Source organism: Tamandua tetradactyla, chromosome 15, assembly GCF_023851605.1.
Source record: "Tamandua tetradactyla isolate mTamTet1 chromosome 15, mTamTet1.pri, whole genome shotgun sequence".
NCBI classification, from domain to species: domain Eukaryota; kingdom Metazoa; phylum Chordata; class Mammalia; order Pilosa; family Myrmecophagidae; genus Tamandua; species Tamandua tetradactyla.
Window position 1 is genome coordinate 55683037 of NC_135341.1, and position 16095 is coordinate 55699131.

Here is a 16095-nt window from a genome sequence, read left to right on the forward strand (position 1 = left end):
TTTCTAGTCATCTCCTTTAAATGATATTATACAATATTTGTCTTTATGTGCCTTGCATATTTCACTGAGCATAACGTTTCCAAGGTTCATCCATGTTGCACCATGTCTCAAAATTTCATTCTTTTCTACGGCCTAATAACATTCTATTGTGTGTATGTACCATGTTTTATTAACTTTTTATTAATACAACTCAAATTTCACATTTTAACACCTTTGGAGTACACAATTTTGCAGTATTCGTTATTCACAATCTTATGCTATCAATATCCATTACCTCAACTTTTTCACCACCCCAAACAAAAACTCTGCACCCATTAAGCAATGACTCCCTCTTTCTCTCCACATCCAGCTTCCCCCTCTCTCTAGCCCCTGGTAACCTATAATCTACTACTCATCTTATGAAATTTACTTATTCTAGGTATTTCATATAAGTGAGATCATACAATAGTTATCTTTTTGTGTCTGGCTTATTTCACTTAACATGATATCTTCAAGTTTCATGCATGTTATAGTATGTCTCAGAATTTCATTCCTTTTCACAAGTGAATAATTCTCCAATGTGTATATATCATGTTTTGTTTACTAATTCACCTGTGTTTGGCACTTGTGTAGCGTTGGCCTTTTGACTATGAACACTGGTGTACAAGTATCTGTTTGAGTTCATTTTCAATTCTTTGGGATATATACCATGAAGTAAGACTGCGGAGTCATGTGGTAATCTCATGCTTATCTTTTTAAGGGACCTGGGAACCACAGAGCGAGAGGGTTGAGATGGCAGGTGAACAGGCTGGCACTGCATGACTGCAAAATCAGCTTGTCAGCCCAGCAGCAATGTTTTTACTTCTTTTATGAATTCTTCTTACTAGCACCCTTGATGGCACAGTGAAGAACTTGTGCAAAAATACTTCTTTTAAAAATAGGGTTTTATACATGGGACACGACTCCAAGGGGTGTAAATCTCCCTGGCAATGTGGGTCAAAAATTCCCATGAGCCAAGACCCAGCACCAAGGGACTGAGAAAACTTCTTGACCAAAAGCGGGAAGGCAAAAATGAGACTAAATAAAGTTTCAGTGGTTGAGAGATTTCAAGCAGAGTTGAGAGGTTATGCTGGAGGTTATTCTTATGCATTCCACAGATGTCCCCTTTTTAGTTTATGGTGTATTAGAGTAGGTGGAGGGAAGTACATGAAACTGTTGAGCTGTGCTTCAATAGCCTTGATTCTTGAAGACAACTGTATAAAGATATAACTTTAACAATGTGAAAAACTTTGTGGGATTGTGAAAAACCTTGTGTCTGATGCTCCTTTTATGCAGGATATGGATAGATGAGTAAAAAAATATGGATAAAAAAATAAATAATGGGGGACAAAGGGTAAAATAGAGTAGATGGAAATACTAGTGGCCAATGTGAGGGAGGGGTAAGTGGTATGGTATGTATGAATTTTTTCTTTTTTCTCTTTATTTCTTTTTCTGGAGTGATGCAAATGTTCTAAAAATGATTATGGTGATGAATATGCAACTTATGATGATGCTGTGAGTCACTGATTGTACACTATATATGGAATTATGTGTGTGAATATTTCTCAATACAAATATTTTTTCAAAAATAGGGTTTTTGAAGAAGTGGACTCTGAATACAAAGTTCTTAGGAATATCCAATAAATAAGCAATTTATTTTTCTTTACCAATTTTCCTTTTTATGTCTTCACAGAAGTCATGAAATCTATATTTAATTAAGTCTAAAGGAATTCTTTCAATAAGTATAAAATAAAAATTCTAAGTGATAAGAGAGCTTTGTATCAGTGCATAATTAGCAGCATTTTTTTCCCCTTCCTTTTTCAGTAGTGCATAAAATGGTGGTGCCTAGATATGATGAAATATCATACCTGTTTAATATGTAGATTTTCAGCTCATAGAGGGGCTGGGTCTGCCTTGCTCATGCCTGTCCCTAGCACCTGGCACAGGGTAGGCCTTAAATAAATACCTGATGTCAAGTAGAGCCTCTGAGAGGCAAGAGCTGCGGCTGGAAATAGGAGCCATAAAGTGGGCTCGCATTTGATCCTTTTAGCCTTTAATCCAATACACTAATACCACTATTCACTGTTTGCTGGTGTTGCTTTAAAGTAGGAACCCTGTCCTCACAACATGACAAACTGACACACATTTCTCTAATCCCTTCCCCCCTTGTCTGTTTTGATTACATGCGTCAACTACATAAAAAATGCTATCACCAAAGGGCTGACAGCCAGCACAGAAACTGCATCTTTATCGGAAACCCTGGGGGCTGCTCCGGGATGGGTGTCCCTGCCCTCCTTGCTGGGGTCCCCACCTTGGCCTTTGCTGGCTTTCCTTTCTGCCCAGAGAGCTCCAGCTTCCTAGACTGCAGGTGCAAAGTTATAAGCCCCCAGGGCGATGGTGGCTCAGTAGGCAGACTTTGCCTGCCGTGCCTGGTTTGTTTCCCCTTGCCAGCCTATGTGAAAAAAAAAAAAAAAAGAAAACAACAAGCAAGGTGGCGTTTGGGGGGCTGGACAGAGGGGCCCTTCTCAAGGCTGGGCCCACCCCCCCATCCCACAGCAGGGGTCTCCAGGAACATCACTGCGGTCTGTAAAGCACACATCCAGGCTGACCTTTTTGAAAGGAGGGCTATTACAAGGAGGTTTGTCAAAGAAAACATATGGCAGGTGGGGTGAGAGGAATTTCTTTAGATGGAGTGGAGGGGAAGCCTTTCTGAGGCAGGACAGGGCAACAGTCTACAGGGTAGACTGGCAGTCCCTGGACTATGAGAGATCTGGGTTTGTTTCTCAGTTTCCTCATTTTTAAATTATGAAAAATAATAGTATCTAAATGACAAGGTTGTTTGTTGTGAGGATTAAAGGCAGCAATTCATGTCAGGCTCACAGAACAGTCCTTGGTAGGTGATAAGACACTGTTCTAAGGAGTTGACACTAGAGCTAAGACTTAAAAACAAAAAAAATAGTGCATGAAGTTATACTCAACCTGAACTATATTAACTTCAAACAGAACATGATTTATACATTTGCAAAAAGGACTTTTACTAAGCAAAAGCACCATAATTGAGATACGTGTCATGAAACAAACACAATTTCTTTCTTTTTCTTTCTTTCTTTTTTGCCTCCACTGTAGCTGTAAAATGCTAAGAATCAGAGGATTCCTCCACACTGACTTTAATATCTAATGATGCGTTTGCTCTCTTCTGGACTCTCCATCAATGCCAAGGTCATCTAAGAAAAAGGACCGAGAACTGTGCCGTATGGAAGGGGTTTAAAGAGTCATGAATATAATATTTCATCAACCGGTGAAACCCAAATAAGGTTCTAGATAATAGTATCAGTGCCACTGTTAGTTTCCTGATTTATGGAATTGTGCTGCACTTATGTAAGAAAAGGTCCTTCTTAGAAATGTACTCTGAAGTATTTAGGGACAACAGTGCATCATATCTGCAGTTTACTCACAAACGGCTTAGAGAAAAAAATAAAAATATGTAGTACATACATGTAAATAGAAAATGATTAAACACATGTGATAAAACGTTAATTGTAGAACCCGAGTGAAAGGTATATTTCACAAGCAGTGGACTTAACAGGGCTAACACGATCACTTTAATAATGTTTTTGAAGCTACAGTGCCTTATCTTGAAAGATCTTACTAGACTGCTGATAAGATTTATTGACATTCTAAGGGTTTGGAGGAATCTGGGTACTTCATTCCATACCTGTGGAAGGCCAGAAGCAGCAATTTTCTGGAATATACTTTTCATCTTTTGCCTCTACCCTAATATTAGCTGTTTTCTTCATGTTGGTCTGCCTTCACTGTTTTTCTCAGCAGACATTCAAGGATGGTTCCTCTCTTTCAATGAGCTATTGAAGGAAAAAAGGCTTGAGATGTAGCTGCAATTCAGAGTGGTCACCACCTCTATGAAAGCTCACTCCTGGAGATGAGTAAGTAGAGCACTTCCAAAAGGAGAAAATACCAATGTTCACAGTCTACCATGAAAATTTTTAGAATCTAACCAAAATAGAAAGTCCTTAAAATAGGTGTATTAGTCTCTGAGGCTTCTGTAACAAATCACTACAAACTCAGCAGACCCTCTGGAAGCTCTAAAAGAGAATTCTTCCTGTCTCTTCCAGCTTCTGGAGGTTGTCCTGGCATTCCTGGGCTGTGGCCATATGACAATCCAATCTCAGCCTCTGTCTTCACATGGACTTCTGTGTCCGGACATGTGTCCAAACTTCCCTCTTCTTATAAGGATGCTAGTCATCTTGGATTAGGGCCCACCCTACTTTAGTACAACCTCATCTTAACATGATTACATCTGCAAAGAGCCTATTTCCAAATAAGGTCATATTTACAGGCACCAGGGGTTAGGGCTTGAACGTATCTTTTTGGGGAATGCTATTCAATTCACTACATGCGGAAAGTAATTTTTCTTCTTCAAACCACGCTAAGGCAACTATGTGTTGAAGCAGTGATCACATTTCTAAATACCAGACTGATGTCATCATGAACTGGGACAGCAGACTTACTGTCAGCCAGGAGACCCCACAGACCCAGGGAGGCATGTTATGTCACGGACAGTGCTTTCCTCTGCCCTAAGTGCCAGTCGGTAAACAGGACACACTGCTCAATAGTGATGACATTTAAGACGCACATATAAAATCAACATCACATTTATCAGCACAAAGTTTCCTCCTTTTATCTTTTCCAAGGGAAACCCCCTAGAGCATGTCAATAAGGTCCCCATGCCTGAAATCGAGTATCACTTCTCCAGGAAACACATTCTGCGGTTATGGTTTTGGGTCCTTCCAAGGAGTTGAAAAACATATATTACCATGTCATTATTTGTAATTCTTCTGTAGAAGATTGCAGAAATAAGTTTGTTCCCTACTGATTTTGTTTTTATTCAGTGAACACTGATTTTTTTTCCTCTCCTGTTTCAAACTGTGATTGAGATAACTGCTTAAGTGAACAGTAAAACAAAACAAAACAAAAAACATCAAAAAGTCCTAAACAATACCTACGGCATTATATAAGATTTTACAAAGGTTCCATGCACTAGGGTAACTCTCCAAAACCTACAACCTCCAGATGGGTCCCTGGACCAGATAAATCCTGAAATGCAGAGGGGACAGCCCTTCCAGAACATCAACTAGTTCCATCCTCCTATCCCATATTATTGACAGGCCCTTCCAACATGAAAAAGTTAGAATGGGCATGGCCCAAATACCCCTAAAGAGCAGGAGAAAGATCAAAGGTGATGGTGGAGTTATACAGAAAAGGTAGGGTTTAACAAATGAGTATGATTGCTGAATCATTATATTGATATTTCTTTTAATCTCTAGTATCTTAGAGCAGCTAGAAGTAAAAACCTAAAATTGTGGAATTGTAACCCATACCAAACTCTGAAATCTGTTCTACAACTAATTGTTACATTGTATTTTGAAATTTATTGCTTTTATGTATATATGTTATTTAAAGAGAAGGAGGAATATAACAGAGAAGATATGGTTTAATAAATGAGTATGACTACTGAATCATTTCTGTTGGTCTCCAGTGTCTTGGAGCAGCTAGAAGAAAAAAAAAATCATAGAATTATAACCCATACCAAATTTTAAAATCTGTTCTATAACTACTTGTTAAAATGTATTTGGAGCATATGTAGAATGGAATGATTTCTAAATGTTGTGTTAGTTAATTTTTTTTAATTAATAAAAAAAATAAAATAAAATGTATTTGGAAATTTATTGCTTTTTTGTATATATGTTATATTTCACAATAAAAAAAGTAAAAAAAAAAAAAAAAAGTCCTATGTGGTCTGTTAGGCCACCGTACAGATCCAAGGGCACACTTGGCAAGAATACTGATAAACCAGCTTTCCAGTTGAAAGGAAGAAACCATGTAGTCAGGTTTACATGTTTCCAAAAAAGCATTAGCTTAGAGCCTCAGCAGAGATCAGGCAGACTGAGAGATGATTCCAATAACTCCTAAGGAACACAAGCAGAGACTCCCGGTTGCCCAGCTCACAGGCCCTGGGCTACCTTTCACCAGGTCAGCATATCTACTCCAGCCAATGCAAAGGCTGCTGCTAATTCCTCATCTCTGCAACTGATGCCTTCCTTTGGATGACCATTGCTGTGTGGTCCAGAAGTCCCAGACAGTTTACCTATTTCCCCACAGTGGTCTGTGGCCAATGTACAAAAGCCTAGCTCCTGGCCTCAAAGCAAGACAAATTCTGTGGTGTGTCTCATTCTCCAGAGCTCCCAATAAGATTGGACCAAGGCTAGACTTCTGAAACCCATCTTTATCTAGTTCCTCTTCTTGACCTTTTTGTGCTTCCCCCACTTCCTTGACAAACCCCATACACAAAAGTGCCCCATCTCTAGCTCTGCCTCTAGGAGGCCGATTTAAATACACCCTGTGACTGACCTTGGGAAATTCTAAGAAAAATGATCATCATGCAGGTTCTCCTTGTTTTCTAGACTTTCACGAGCCTTAAATCTTAAAGTTAAGTTGGATATGAGAGCAATGGAACTCTGAACACTAACACTGAGCAATCTTTCTCAACGACAATGGATGCGGAAACCCCCTAGAACCGTCTGGGTCAAGATTAAAAAAAGGTGATACTTGAGAGCCTGAGTTTCTGAAACAATGAAAATATTTTCAAGCGCATGCAACACTTGGCCCAGCAATTCTACATTTAGGGATTTCTCCTTCTGAAATTCTTGTTCACACACAAAATTGTGATATATATAAGGGTATCCACCACAGCGCTGCTGTAGACAGGAAAGACAGGAAATAACCAAAATGCCTATCAACAGGGACTGGTTAAATAAATTAACACCATGCAGTTGTTAAGAGAGAATGATGACACTGTATGAATGGATATGGAATTATCTCCAAGATGGGAAGTTTAGTAAGAAAAGTACCAAATAGTGAATGTAAGTCAACTCCCATTAGGGGTGGGAGGTGAAACACACACACATGCACAGGCATAATACAACTCCTAAAGGATATATAAGCAAGGGGTATCACTGGTAGCCTCTAGCAGCCCCCATGTAGGGAAACTGGGCATTGGGAAACTTTTTATATTTTTAAATCTTGATCATATGAGTGTTAGCTATGTTATCAAGTAAAGTCCAGGTACAACTGAGCTGGGTCCCCTGCCCAGGGTCTTACAAGGTGCGGGACTGGCCATGCTTTCATCTGAGCACTAGGAGCCTCTTCCAAGTTCAAACATTTATTAGCAGAATTCATTTCCTTGCAGATGTAGGAATAAGATCCTATTTCTTTGTTAGCTGTTGCCCGAAGGCTGCTCTCAGCCTCCAGAGGTCACTCTTAGATGCCCACCATGTGACCTCTCATAACAAGGCAGTTTACTTCCCAACCCTTCCCGGAGATACCTATGTCTTAAAACTAGAACCAGAATAATGTTTTCCTCTTAGGCTTTCCAGCAACCCTGTAACATGTGAAAATGCTATACACATACTTTCTGTTCAATAACCCAAGGAGTGGTTTTAACCCTACTTTGACAAATTTCATCTTCAGCAAATGGTGATTTGTCACTAACACCTGCTGTCGTTTCTTACAGCATATCCTAGATCTGCTACAGCCTGCCTACCAACAAGGGGGCAAATGGATAATTATGCAGCTATCTCAGCATCATTTTCAAACAACATTCAATGACATGGGGAACTGCTCACAACATATTATTAATGATATCTTTCTTAAAAACAAGATCCAAACTGTCCTTTTACAAGCTTTACTATACACAGCTTTTTGGTGTGGGGCAAGTTACCTAACCTAACCTCTTTGTGTCTCAGTTCTCTTATCTACAAAATGCGGATAATGATAGGACCTACCTTATAATGTTATCGTGACATTAAAGAAGGTTAAACTTGAAAACATTTAGCCCAGTGGCTGCCACCTACAGGGAGCTCAATAAGGGACAGGTGCTATTATTAGCTAAATACCACTTTTATAATCTGAACGGGAAAATTAAAAAAAAAAGATTTCTTCATAAATAATATTTAGAGGTGGCTCTGTCTTCTCAAGGGAATAAAGAAATGTTAAGAGGAAGAAGAGAATAAAACTATATTAAGGTTATACCATGTTCAGTACTTCTCCTTGTTTTCTAGAAGGCTTCACTTTACCCCCAAACCTTTCATTTTTTCTCTTTTTCTCCCTTTCCATTTCCTACTGAAGGAAAATCATTTTCTCCATCTTAAAAAATGAGGGTGATGTTGCTTTTCTCTTAAGTTTCCCAGCAACCCTCGAGGGGTAAAACATGGAAATGGCTTTATAAACAATTTCTCTATCAAACCATCCACTATCTAACTTTAAAAAAAAGGGGGGGGTGCACCTGCCCCAGGAAAAAAGGAAGAGCATGTCACTGGTGCTGGTAATTAAAGCACAAACCAGGTGAAACACTTTCTCTGCAGAAGGCTGAGAAATCCTGTTAATGATTTCTGCCAGGCCATAGGGGACAGACGGGATGGTGAGTGGTTCCGTCCCATCCTCCTTTCAGAGCTGAAGTCTTTTCCCCAGAAATACTCAGAGGCTGCTAGGCCTCTGATCCGGTCCCTGCTGATCCCAGGAGTTGCTAAGGATCCCACTGAAAAATGCCAGGGAGTGAGCAATGAGCAAGGGAAGCATTGAGCCAAATCGAGGACAAAGAAAGCAGGCTGGCGACAGGCGGTGGGTCAGAGGGAGGCTGCCACGGGCAGCACGCCTGGCCCAGCACGGGCGAGGCTGATGGCAATAGGAGAGGAAACAGATGGATGTCCAGTGGCGCTATCAGGAAGCTCGCTCCAGTACTGAGAGCTTGGGGGATGAGGGTCTGGGAGGAAAGGAGAAGAGAGGAGGGCTACTCTAAAACAAGAATTTAAATATGCACTGACCCACACAGGGAATCCTCCACTGAGCAAGGCCCAGGGCTGCCCAAGCCTCCCCAAAGGTCTCTGAGACCCAGCCTAATTCCAGAAAACCTGCTGGATTTTTTCCAGGCTCACACAGGACCACACCCTGGCCCACTTCAGCCTGGCAGACCCTTTGGCTAGTGTTTCATCAGTACACTTCATCCTTAGCTAGTGGATCCCAACCTGGGGACAGGGAGTTACTTGGGGTGCCCTGGAGAGGAATTCTTGCCAGTGGTTAAAAAATCCATATGCTCTGCCGCCAGCATAAATAATGTCTCCCACCTGTATACCATTTGTCATATGTCTCAGATGCTCTTGTCATTACTTATACACAAGTGCATGCAAAGCATTACTGCATTTTCTAGTCCATCTTTGTCATTGTTTGTTTTCCAAATCATCAGACACCAAAAATACTCTTGCTACTAAAACACTATTACAATCACACTTGGCTTCTTGAAATTTCTGGATGATAAAGGGACATCTGTTTAATTTCTAGATGTTAAAAAATCTAGACAATTGTTAAACGCCACCATCTCATGAGAGCAAGAAGCACTACATCTCTTCCTCTGCAAAAAGTCAATGACATTTATCCAGAGGATCTGAAAACCAGTACGGCTCTACAAGGAAGTTCTTCACAGTTTATATGTGGGGAGAATTAGGAGCTCCTTGAGCTGCAATAGGGAGGGCTGGTTAAATATGACAAGTGCTATTAAAACCAAATTGCAGACATACAATAAGTGACACAGGAAAATGTTTGTCACATATTAAGCAAAAGACCCGCATATTTACAAAATTTGTTTAGCATCATCTTAATTTTGTAACAAAACAACCATGTCTACTGTAAAATACTAAAGTTTTACTTTAAATATTAATCCTAAGTTTGGGGAGGTAGGAGATTCCTATTTCCTTCTTTATGTTTCCCCAATGTCTACAATCAACAGGTATTTTTGTTGTTTTCAAGAGAAAAGCCTATATTTTTGTTTCATTATTTTTGTATTTATTGGTTTGACTACTGAAGGAAAGCAGTTTCTTGCTTTTGGATCAAGTACAGACAGGGTTGGGGTCAAAGAACCTTGGCAGTGAGGTTCTTGGCTGCTTTTAAACCTCCATCTTCCAGGAAATAGGACATGGTATGCATACTGATTTAAGACCCAGCCAGTGCTCCCTCACTCGATAGGTCTAAACCTGAACATCATGGGGTGGCCCATTCCGGGGTTTGCTGGGCCATTCTCCACTCACAGGACCAGGTATAGCCACCAAGGTGGGGATGCCCCAGTCTAAGTGCATCTAGGATCCACACTCCGAATCCCAAAGTGAGGCCCAGAATTGCCTGGCCTCTTCAAGGGTCTTCAGGACTCATTCTCATGCCAGAAAACGTACTGGTTCTCCCCAAACTTTCACACCTACCCAGGTTCCACTCAGGCCCACCACAGCTGGGATGGGTCCTTCAGTCTTACTTCAGACCAAACGTCCCTTAAGGATATAAAGATTTTTGCAATGCTCTCACGACTAACCCGAAACAAGTAAAATAAATACAAAACATAACCCTAATCCTTATGACAATAAAAGAAAAGTCCCCATAAAGTTCCAAAAGGATCCCTAGGGAGCAGTACAGCCCCTGGTTGAGGACCACCATGTCAACAGTGGCTGGTATTGATCTGCTACTGCCCTAATATTCTTAGAACAAGGCTATACCCTCACTGTAATCTCCTGGGCTTCAGGGACCTGGCCCCTCCATGCTTCTCCAGTCTCATCCACACCTCTCTCACCCTTGTTTCCTCTAGACTCAGAGCTGCTGTCCATGCCCTTCCTTCTGCTTGTAATGCTATTCCCTCATCCTCCAGAGCACATGTCAAGTGTTCCTTTCACAGAAAAGCCCTTTCTGACCTCCCAGACAGATCAGACAACCTAAAATATGCTCCATGGCACCAAGCACCTCTCTTTCATAACTTTTGCTCCAGTTTGTAACGATGTTATTTGTTATCACTGGATTCATGTTTGTTTTCCCTATTAGACTACAAAGCCCAAGAGGGCTGATCTACCCTTTTCACTCCTCTATCCCCAGCGCCAAGCACAATGCCCTAGCACACAGTAGGTACTCAATAAATATTTACTGAATATACAAATCAACTCCGTCAAAGAAATTTAGGTTTCCATCTTTGCTGTTTATAAAATAATATACCGGTTCCTTTTCTATATTACAGTTCTACACAGGAAGAAAGGGTTTGTCTTGTTGACAGCTATCTTTCATGCACCTGCACAGAGATAAAAACTTGGTGGATGTTCTACAAATGAGATGAAGCCACTTTCTAAATGGCTGAGGTGGGAAGATCAAGAATTGCCCACATACTGGTTCATCTCTTGCTACATCTTCTTTCCTTTCCACTATCCACAATATGTACCTTACCACAAACTTAAACACACTGAGTAAAACCACTGTAGGGGTCCACGAGGCCCCCCAACCTGAAATACATATTCATCTCTCAAGACTTAGCCTCCTTTCTCTCCCCTCCATCATGCCTCCCTAACGTAGGTAACTATCAGAGTTTTTATCTGACCAACCAGACAATTTTGGTTTACTTGTTTCAGCTGAACCACAGATTTCCTGAGGGCAGAGGTGTCATCACAGTCCTCTGTTTCTGCAGAAATAGAAATGAATGTGACACTCAGAAATGCCTGCTGAGGGAATGAACAGATGAGAAGTACAAGCCCTCTTCTGGGTCTCTTTACAACTGCACAAGGACATCTGGACCCCTTCAGACCCCAGGACATGCTTCAGGTGATGCCAGGAGACCTGGAGCTTTAGTCCAGTCTCTGTGAGCCCTGTGGGTGGACACTCCTCCCTCTAGTAGTGGGTGTGGCAAGGACACCAAGGCAGTTTCTTGTAGTTGTGCACCTTTCCCACCCCCCCCCCCCAACCCCACTGCAATGGCTTCATGCAGAGCACCTTCCCCCCTCCAACTCTCTTTAACAACTTTGTTGAAATATAATTCAGATACTTCAATTCACCCATTTAAAGCACAAAGTTTTAACGAAGTTCTGCCACCATCACCACTATCAAAGTTTAGAACATTTTCATCACTCCAAAAAGAAAGAGTTTTGAACCCATCAGCAGTCACTCCTTACTTCAGTTTGCTAAACCTACTGGAATGCAATGTACCAGAAATTAATTGGCTTTTACAAAGGGGATTTTTTAGGTTGCAAATTTACAGTTCTAAGGCCACAAATATGTTCCAATTAAGGCACCATCGAGAGGATACTTGGACCTTCTGTCAGCTGTGAAGGCATGTGGCTTTCTGCTGGCCCCTGCATCTAGTTCCGTTGCTTTCAGCTTCTGATTCCAGTGGATTTCTCTAAGTGTCTGTGGGTCCTCTCAGCTTCTCTGGGGAAACCTCTGGATTTCATCTCCTAGCTTCCCTTGACTCTCTCTAAACTGTGGGATCTTCAGTTACTGTGGGTCCTTGCTTAGTATCGCCTGGGGCATTTCTGTCTCCATCTCCAAGGATCCGCTCTCTGTGTCGGCTCTCCAAGCACCTGGGTTCTCTCCAAACTGTCCCTCTCTTAAAGGACTCCAGTAAGCAGATTAAGACACACCTTGAATAGGTGGGGGTCACATCTCAGTCTAATAAAAATGTCACTCCCACAATAGGTCTACACTCACAAGACTGGACTGCGGCATGGTTTTTCTGGGGTACATTAACAGCTTCAGACCAGCACACTGCCCATTTCCTCTAGTCTCCACTTCTTCCAGCCCTAGGCAACCACAAATCTACTTTCTGCCTCTAACACTTGCCTTTTCTGAATATTTTCTATAAATGGAATCATGCAATATGTGGTCTTTGGATACTGGCTACTTTTACTTAGCATAATGTTTTCAAAATTCATCCATGTTGTAGCAAGTATCTGTACTTCATTTCTTTTTATGGCCACATAATATTCCACTGTATGGATATACTACATTTTATTTACCCATCCATTAGCTGATGGGCATTTAGGTCGCTTCTACTTTTTGGCTACTATGAATCACTGCTAGGAAACTTTGTATGCAACTTCTTGCATAGAGGTATGTTTTCATTTTCTTGGGTATGTAGCTAGAAATGGAATTGCTGGGTCATTTGGTAATTCTGTTTAATCTTCTGAGGAAGTACCAGATAGATTTTCAAAATAGCTGTACCATTTTACCTTCCCACCAGTAACATATAAGAGTTTCAATTTCTTCACACCCTCACCTTGCTATTATGTGTCTTTTTTCTTATGGCCACCCTCCTGGGTGTGAAATCGTATCTCAATGTTGTTTTGACTTCATAGTTCTACTAACAAGCAACAACTCTGCCCTGCCTCCTGGGGGCTGGAGGCCAGCGACCCCTTGGATGAGCCCTACCCCTGCTTGCTCTTAGCTGTTTGACCACAGTAAGCTCCTTAACCTTTTTCAGTTTCCTCAACTGTCAAACATGTTACTTCACTATACTCGTAAATCATTTAATGTAAGGACATAATACATGGTTATTTAGTAGACAACTGAGCAGATCACGAACAGAAATAGTAGGGCCCCCCAAATGTAGTTTTTGATTTTGTTTTTTAAAAGAAGCAATGTCTTAAGGACAAGAACTGTGACTGTCTCTAGTTTACTAAGGACAACCAAAGAAAACTAAAACATCATGGCCACGGGACCATAAAGATTTGTTAAAATGGCATGTCGAGTACCAATACTTGCTCAGAAGCTCACATTCTTCCTATTTTCTTGCCTCCTCATTTTCTAGTCATGTGCAACTCAAAAGAGGCCCAAACAAGAGAAGCTGTTCTCCAAAGGACGGGCCTTTTCAAAGATTTAAGATAATATGTTGATAATATCAGATAAATAGCTGATCGGCTCATGATGAAAACACTTAAGCTTAGCACAAAAAGGTCAGTGGGTAGAGTATGCAACGGAGACACCAATGGTAAAAATGACAGACCCACAGGTACCGGGCCCAAAGTGCGGCAGATTTTTTTGCTGCTTCTGTGTTAGAACTTGGCTACACAATTGTTTTTATGGCAAAGAGGACAAACGAGAATCAAATGAATAAGCAGGCACCCCAGAGCCGAGGAGAGAGAGGAGGCAGACAAACGATCCCCCTTCACCTCCCCACAGACTACCCTAAATAGTATCTCTTGAACTATGACCTCCCTGCAACTTCCTAGGGGGGTCTGCTCAAACCAATCTGCACCTGCAGGGAGTTCTGCAGGGAACCACCGCATAGTTTCAAAAAGTGGCCCAGAGAAGCGGCAGCCAAATAAAGCAACTCTTCAAGTCTTTTGAACAGCAGCCTCTATCAATGCCCCCAGCAACCTGGCACAAGGGCCACAGAGCAGAGAGGTTAGTTGGAGCTTAAAACGAGAGAGGGAGGTTTCTCTACCCTCTCTGCTTTCTTCACCAAATGGACTTCTCTCCACTTAGAGACCAACGCAGAGGTCTCCCCTTGACCTGTGTCTTACCAAACTCATCATGCCTTGTCTTCCAATGCTCAGGAAGGACCTGTCTCCCCTGTCTCAGGGGAGGTAGGCTAATTTCCACTACTGGGCTAATCAAACATCTGGTCTGGGCCAGAAAATGCCCTGCTCAAACTCAACACTGCTCAGCTCCAGATTTTTTTTAAGTTGCTAAAATGCCTCTATTTCCTAATTTTTGCTCCATCTAGATATTCTTCTTAGGAAGAGGGAGCTCAGTCCCGCTTCCCTTGAAGTCCGACCCAAGCAGGAACTGAGAGCTGTCTTTACACCCACTCAGCAGCTGGAGTAACAGCCCTGGAAACGCCCACCTAAGCAGGCCCGGGGTTCCGGTCTGGGACATCGCGCTCCTCACCCCTTACCTTTCCCCCCACCCTGTTCACAAATCACCACTCCCCACGTCCCCCATTCTTGTTACGAACATTACAATGTGTGGAGAGTCAAAAAACACCAACCCATTTTCAAAAAACGCACCACACAAGCGGAAAAGATGTTTAACCTGAAACACTTGGAGAAACCTGGGAACGGAGGAGAGAAAGAAATGGGGAACGGTCTGAACAGGACTGACAGCGCGAGCCGGGGCGGAGGGACCCAGCGCTGCGCGGGCCTCACTCGCGTCCAGACCTCCAGCCCGCCCAGGCGACCCTGACTCCCCAAAATGATTACCAGCCCCTCCTGAGGAGAAACGCGCCCCTGACCTGGGCCCTCCGTTAAAACCGCAGAGCGGAGCGGACCTGACGGCCTCTCCAGGAGTCCCACTTCCTTTTTCCCACCATGGAACCGGAGACCCTCTGACTGCGCTCCTCGCGCGAAACTGCGCACCCAGCAGGGAAGTCCTGCCGCGCTCGGTTCGGAGGAAAGAAGAGGCCCCGGGCGCGGAGGAGGTCGGGTTTCGCCGCCGCAGGGGCGACACTTCCACCCCCCAGCTCGGGTTCGAAGCGGAGGGGTCCAGAGAAGAGGAAGGAAGTCAAAAAGGAACTTTTGCTCGTGGTTTCTGTCAGTGGGCGGGTCAGGCCCCGCAGAGGAGTGACTGGAAAAACTTAGGAGCCCTGTAGACTTGGCTTCAGCTGGAGCAAGGGCCCGGGGGTGGGGCTGGAGTCTGAGCTCCAGGGCCGAGGCTGCAAAAGCAACTTCCCGGGAGGAAGCTTTCCCTGAGCTGCCCTCCCGGCGGTGCGGTCTCCTGCCCCGCCCGCGGCGCGATGCTCTGGGGGCCTCTGCTGGGTAGTCCAGCCGCCCGGCGCGTTCCCTCCCAGGACCTTTCCCTCCCGGTCAATTGCGTACGGCTCCGGCCCTCTCTTACCATCTGCGCCACTTTCAGCTGGGCCGCGTGGGTGCGGGGGTAGATGGGATCCAGAAGCCCCTCCGAGGAGCCCCCGCTGGGCTGCGCCGCGCCAACCCCGGGCCCGAACGCGCCGCCGCCGCCGCTGCTGCACGTGGTGCGGACAACCCCGGCTCCGTGCGACATCGCGCGGCCCCAGCCCGCCGGCCGCTTCCCGGGGCGGCGCGGCCGAAGGCCAGATAAGGAGGGGCGGGCCGGGGGCGGGGCCGGGCCCCCGGGGCGTGTTCTGCGAGCCCCAAGCGGGTGTGGGCGGGGCGGGGCGCACCTGTGCCCTGCCCTGGCGCGGGATGTGTGGATCCAGCTGTGGCGGGACCGCGCCCAGGAGGCACTGGCTGG

The 16095-nt window shown here is 43.6% G+C and overlaps 1 protein-coding gene across 5 annotated transcripts in view; it reads right to left on the minus strand.

Moving 5' to 3' along the window:
* Nucleotides 1–15885, minus strand: part of CMTM7 (CKLF like MARVEL transmembrane domain containing 7) — a 77250-nt gene extending 61365 nt beyond the window's left edge. For 2 of the 5 annotated variants that reach the window (XM_077129916.1, XM_077129917.1), the window contains exon 1: nt 15721–15885. In XM_077129916.1, the coding sequence (XP_076986031.1) occupies nt 15721–15885 (165 nt within the window). Of the gene's footprint in view, nt 1–11513; nt 11786–15720 lie in introns of those variants that run through there. The other 3 variants (XM_077129912.1, XM_077129914.1, XM_077129915.1) reach the window with 3 other exon arrangements.
* Between the last annotated feature and the right edge of the window lie 210 nt (nt 15886–16095).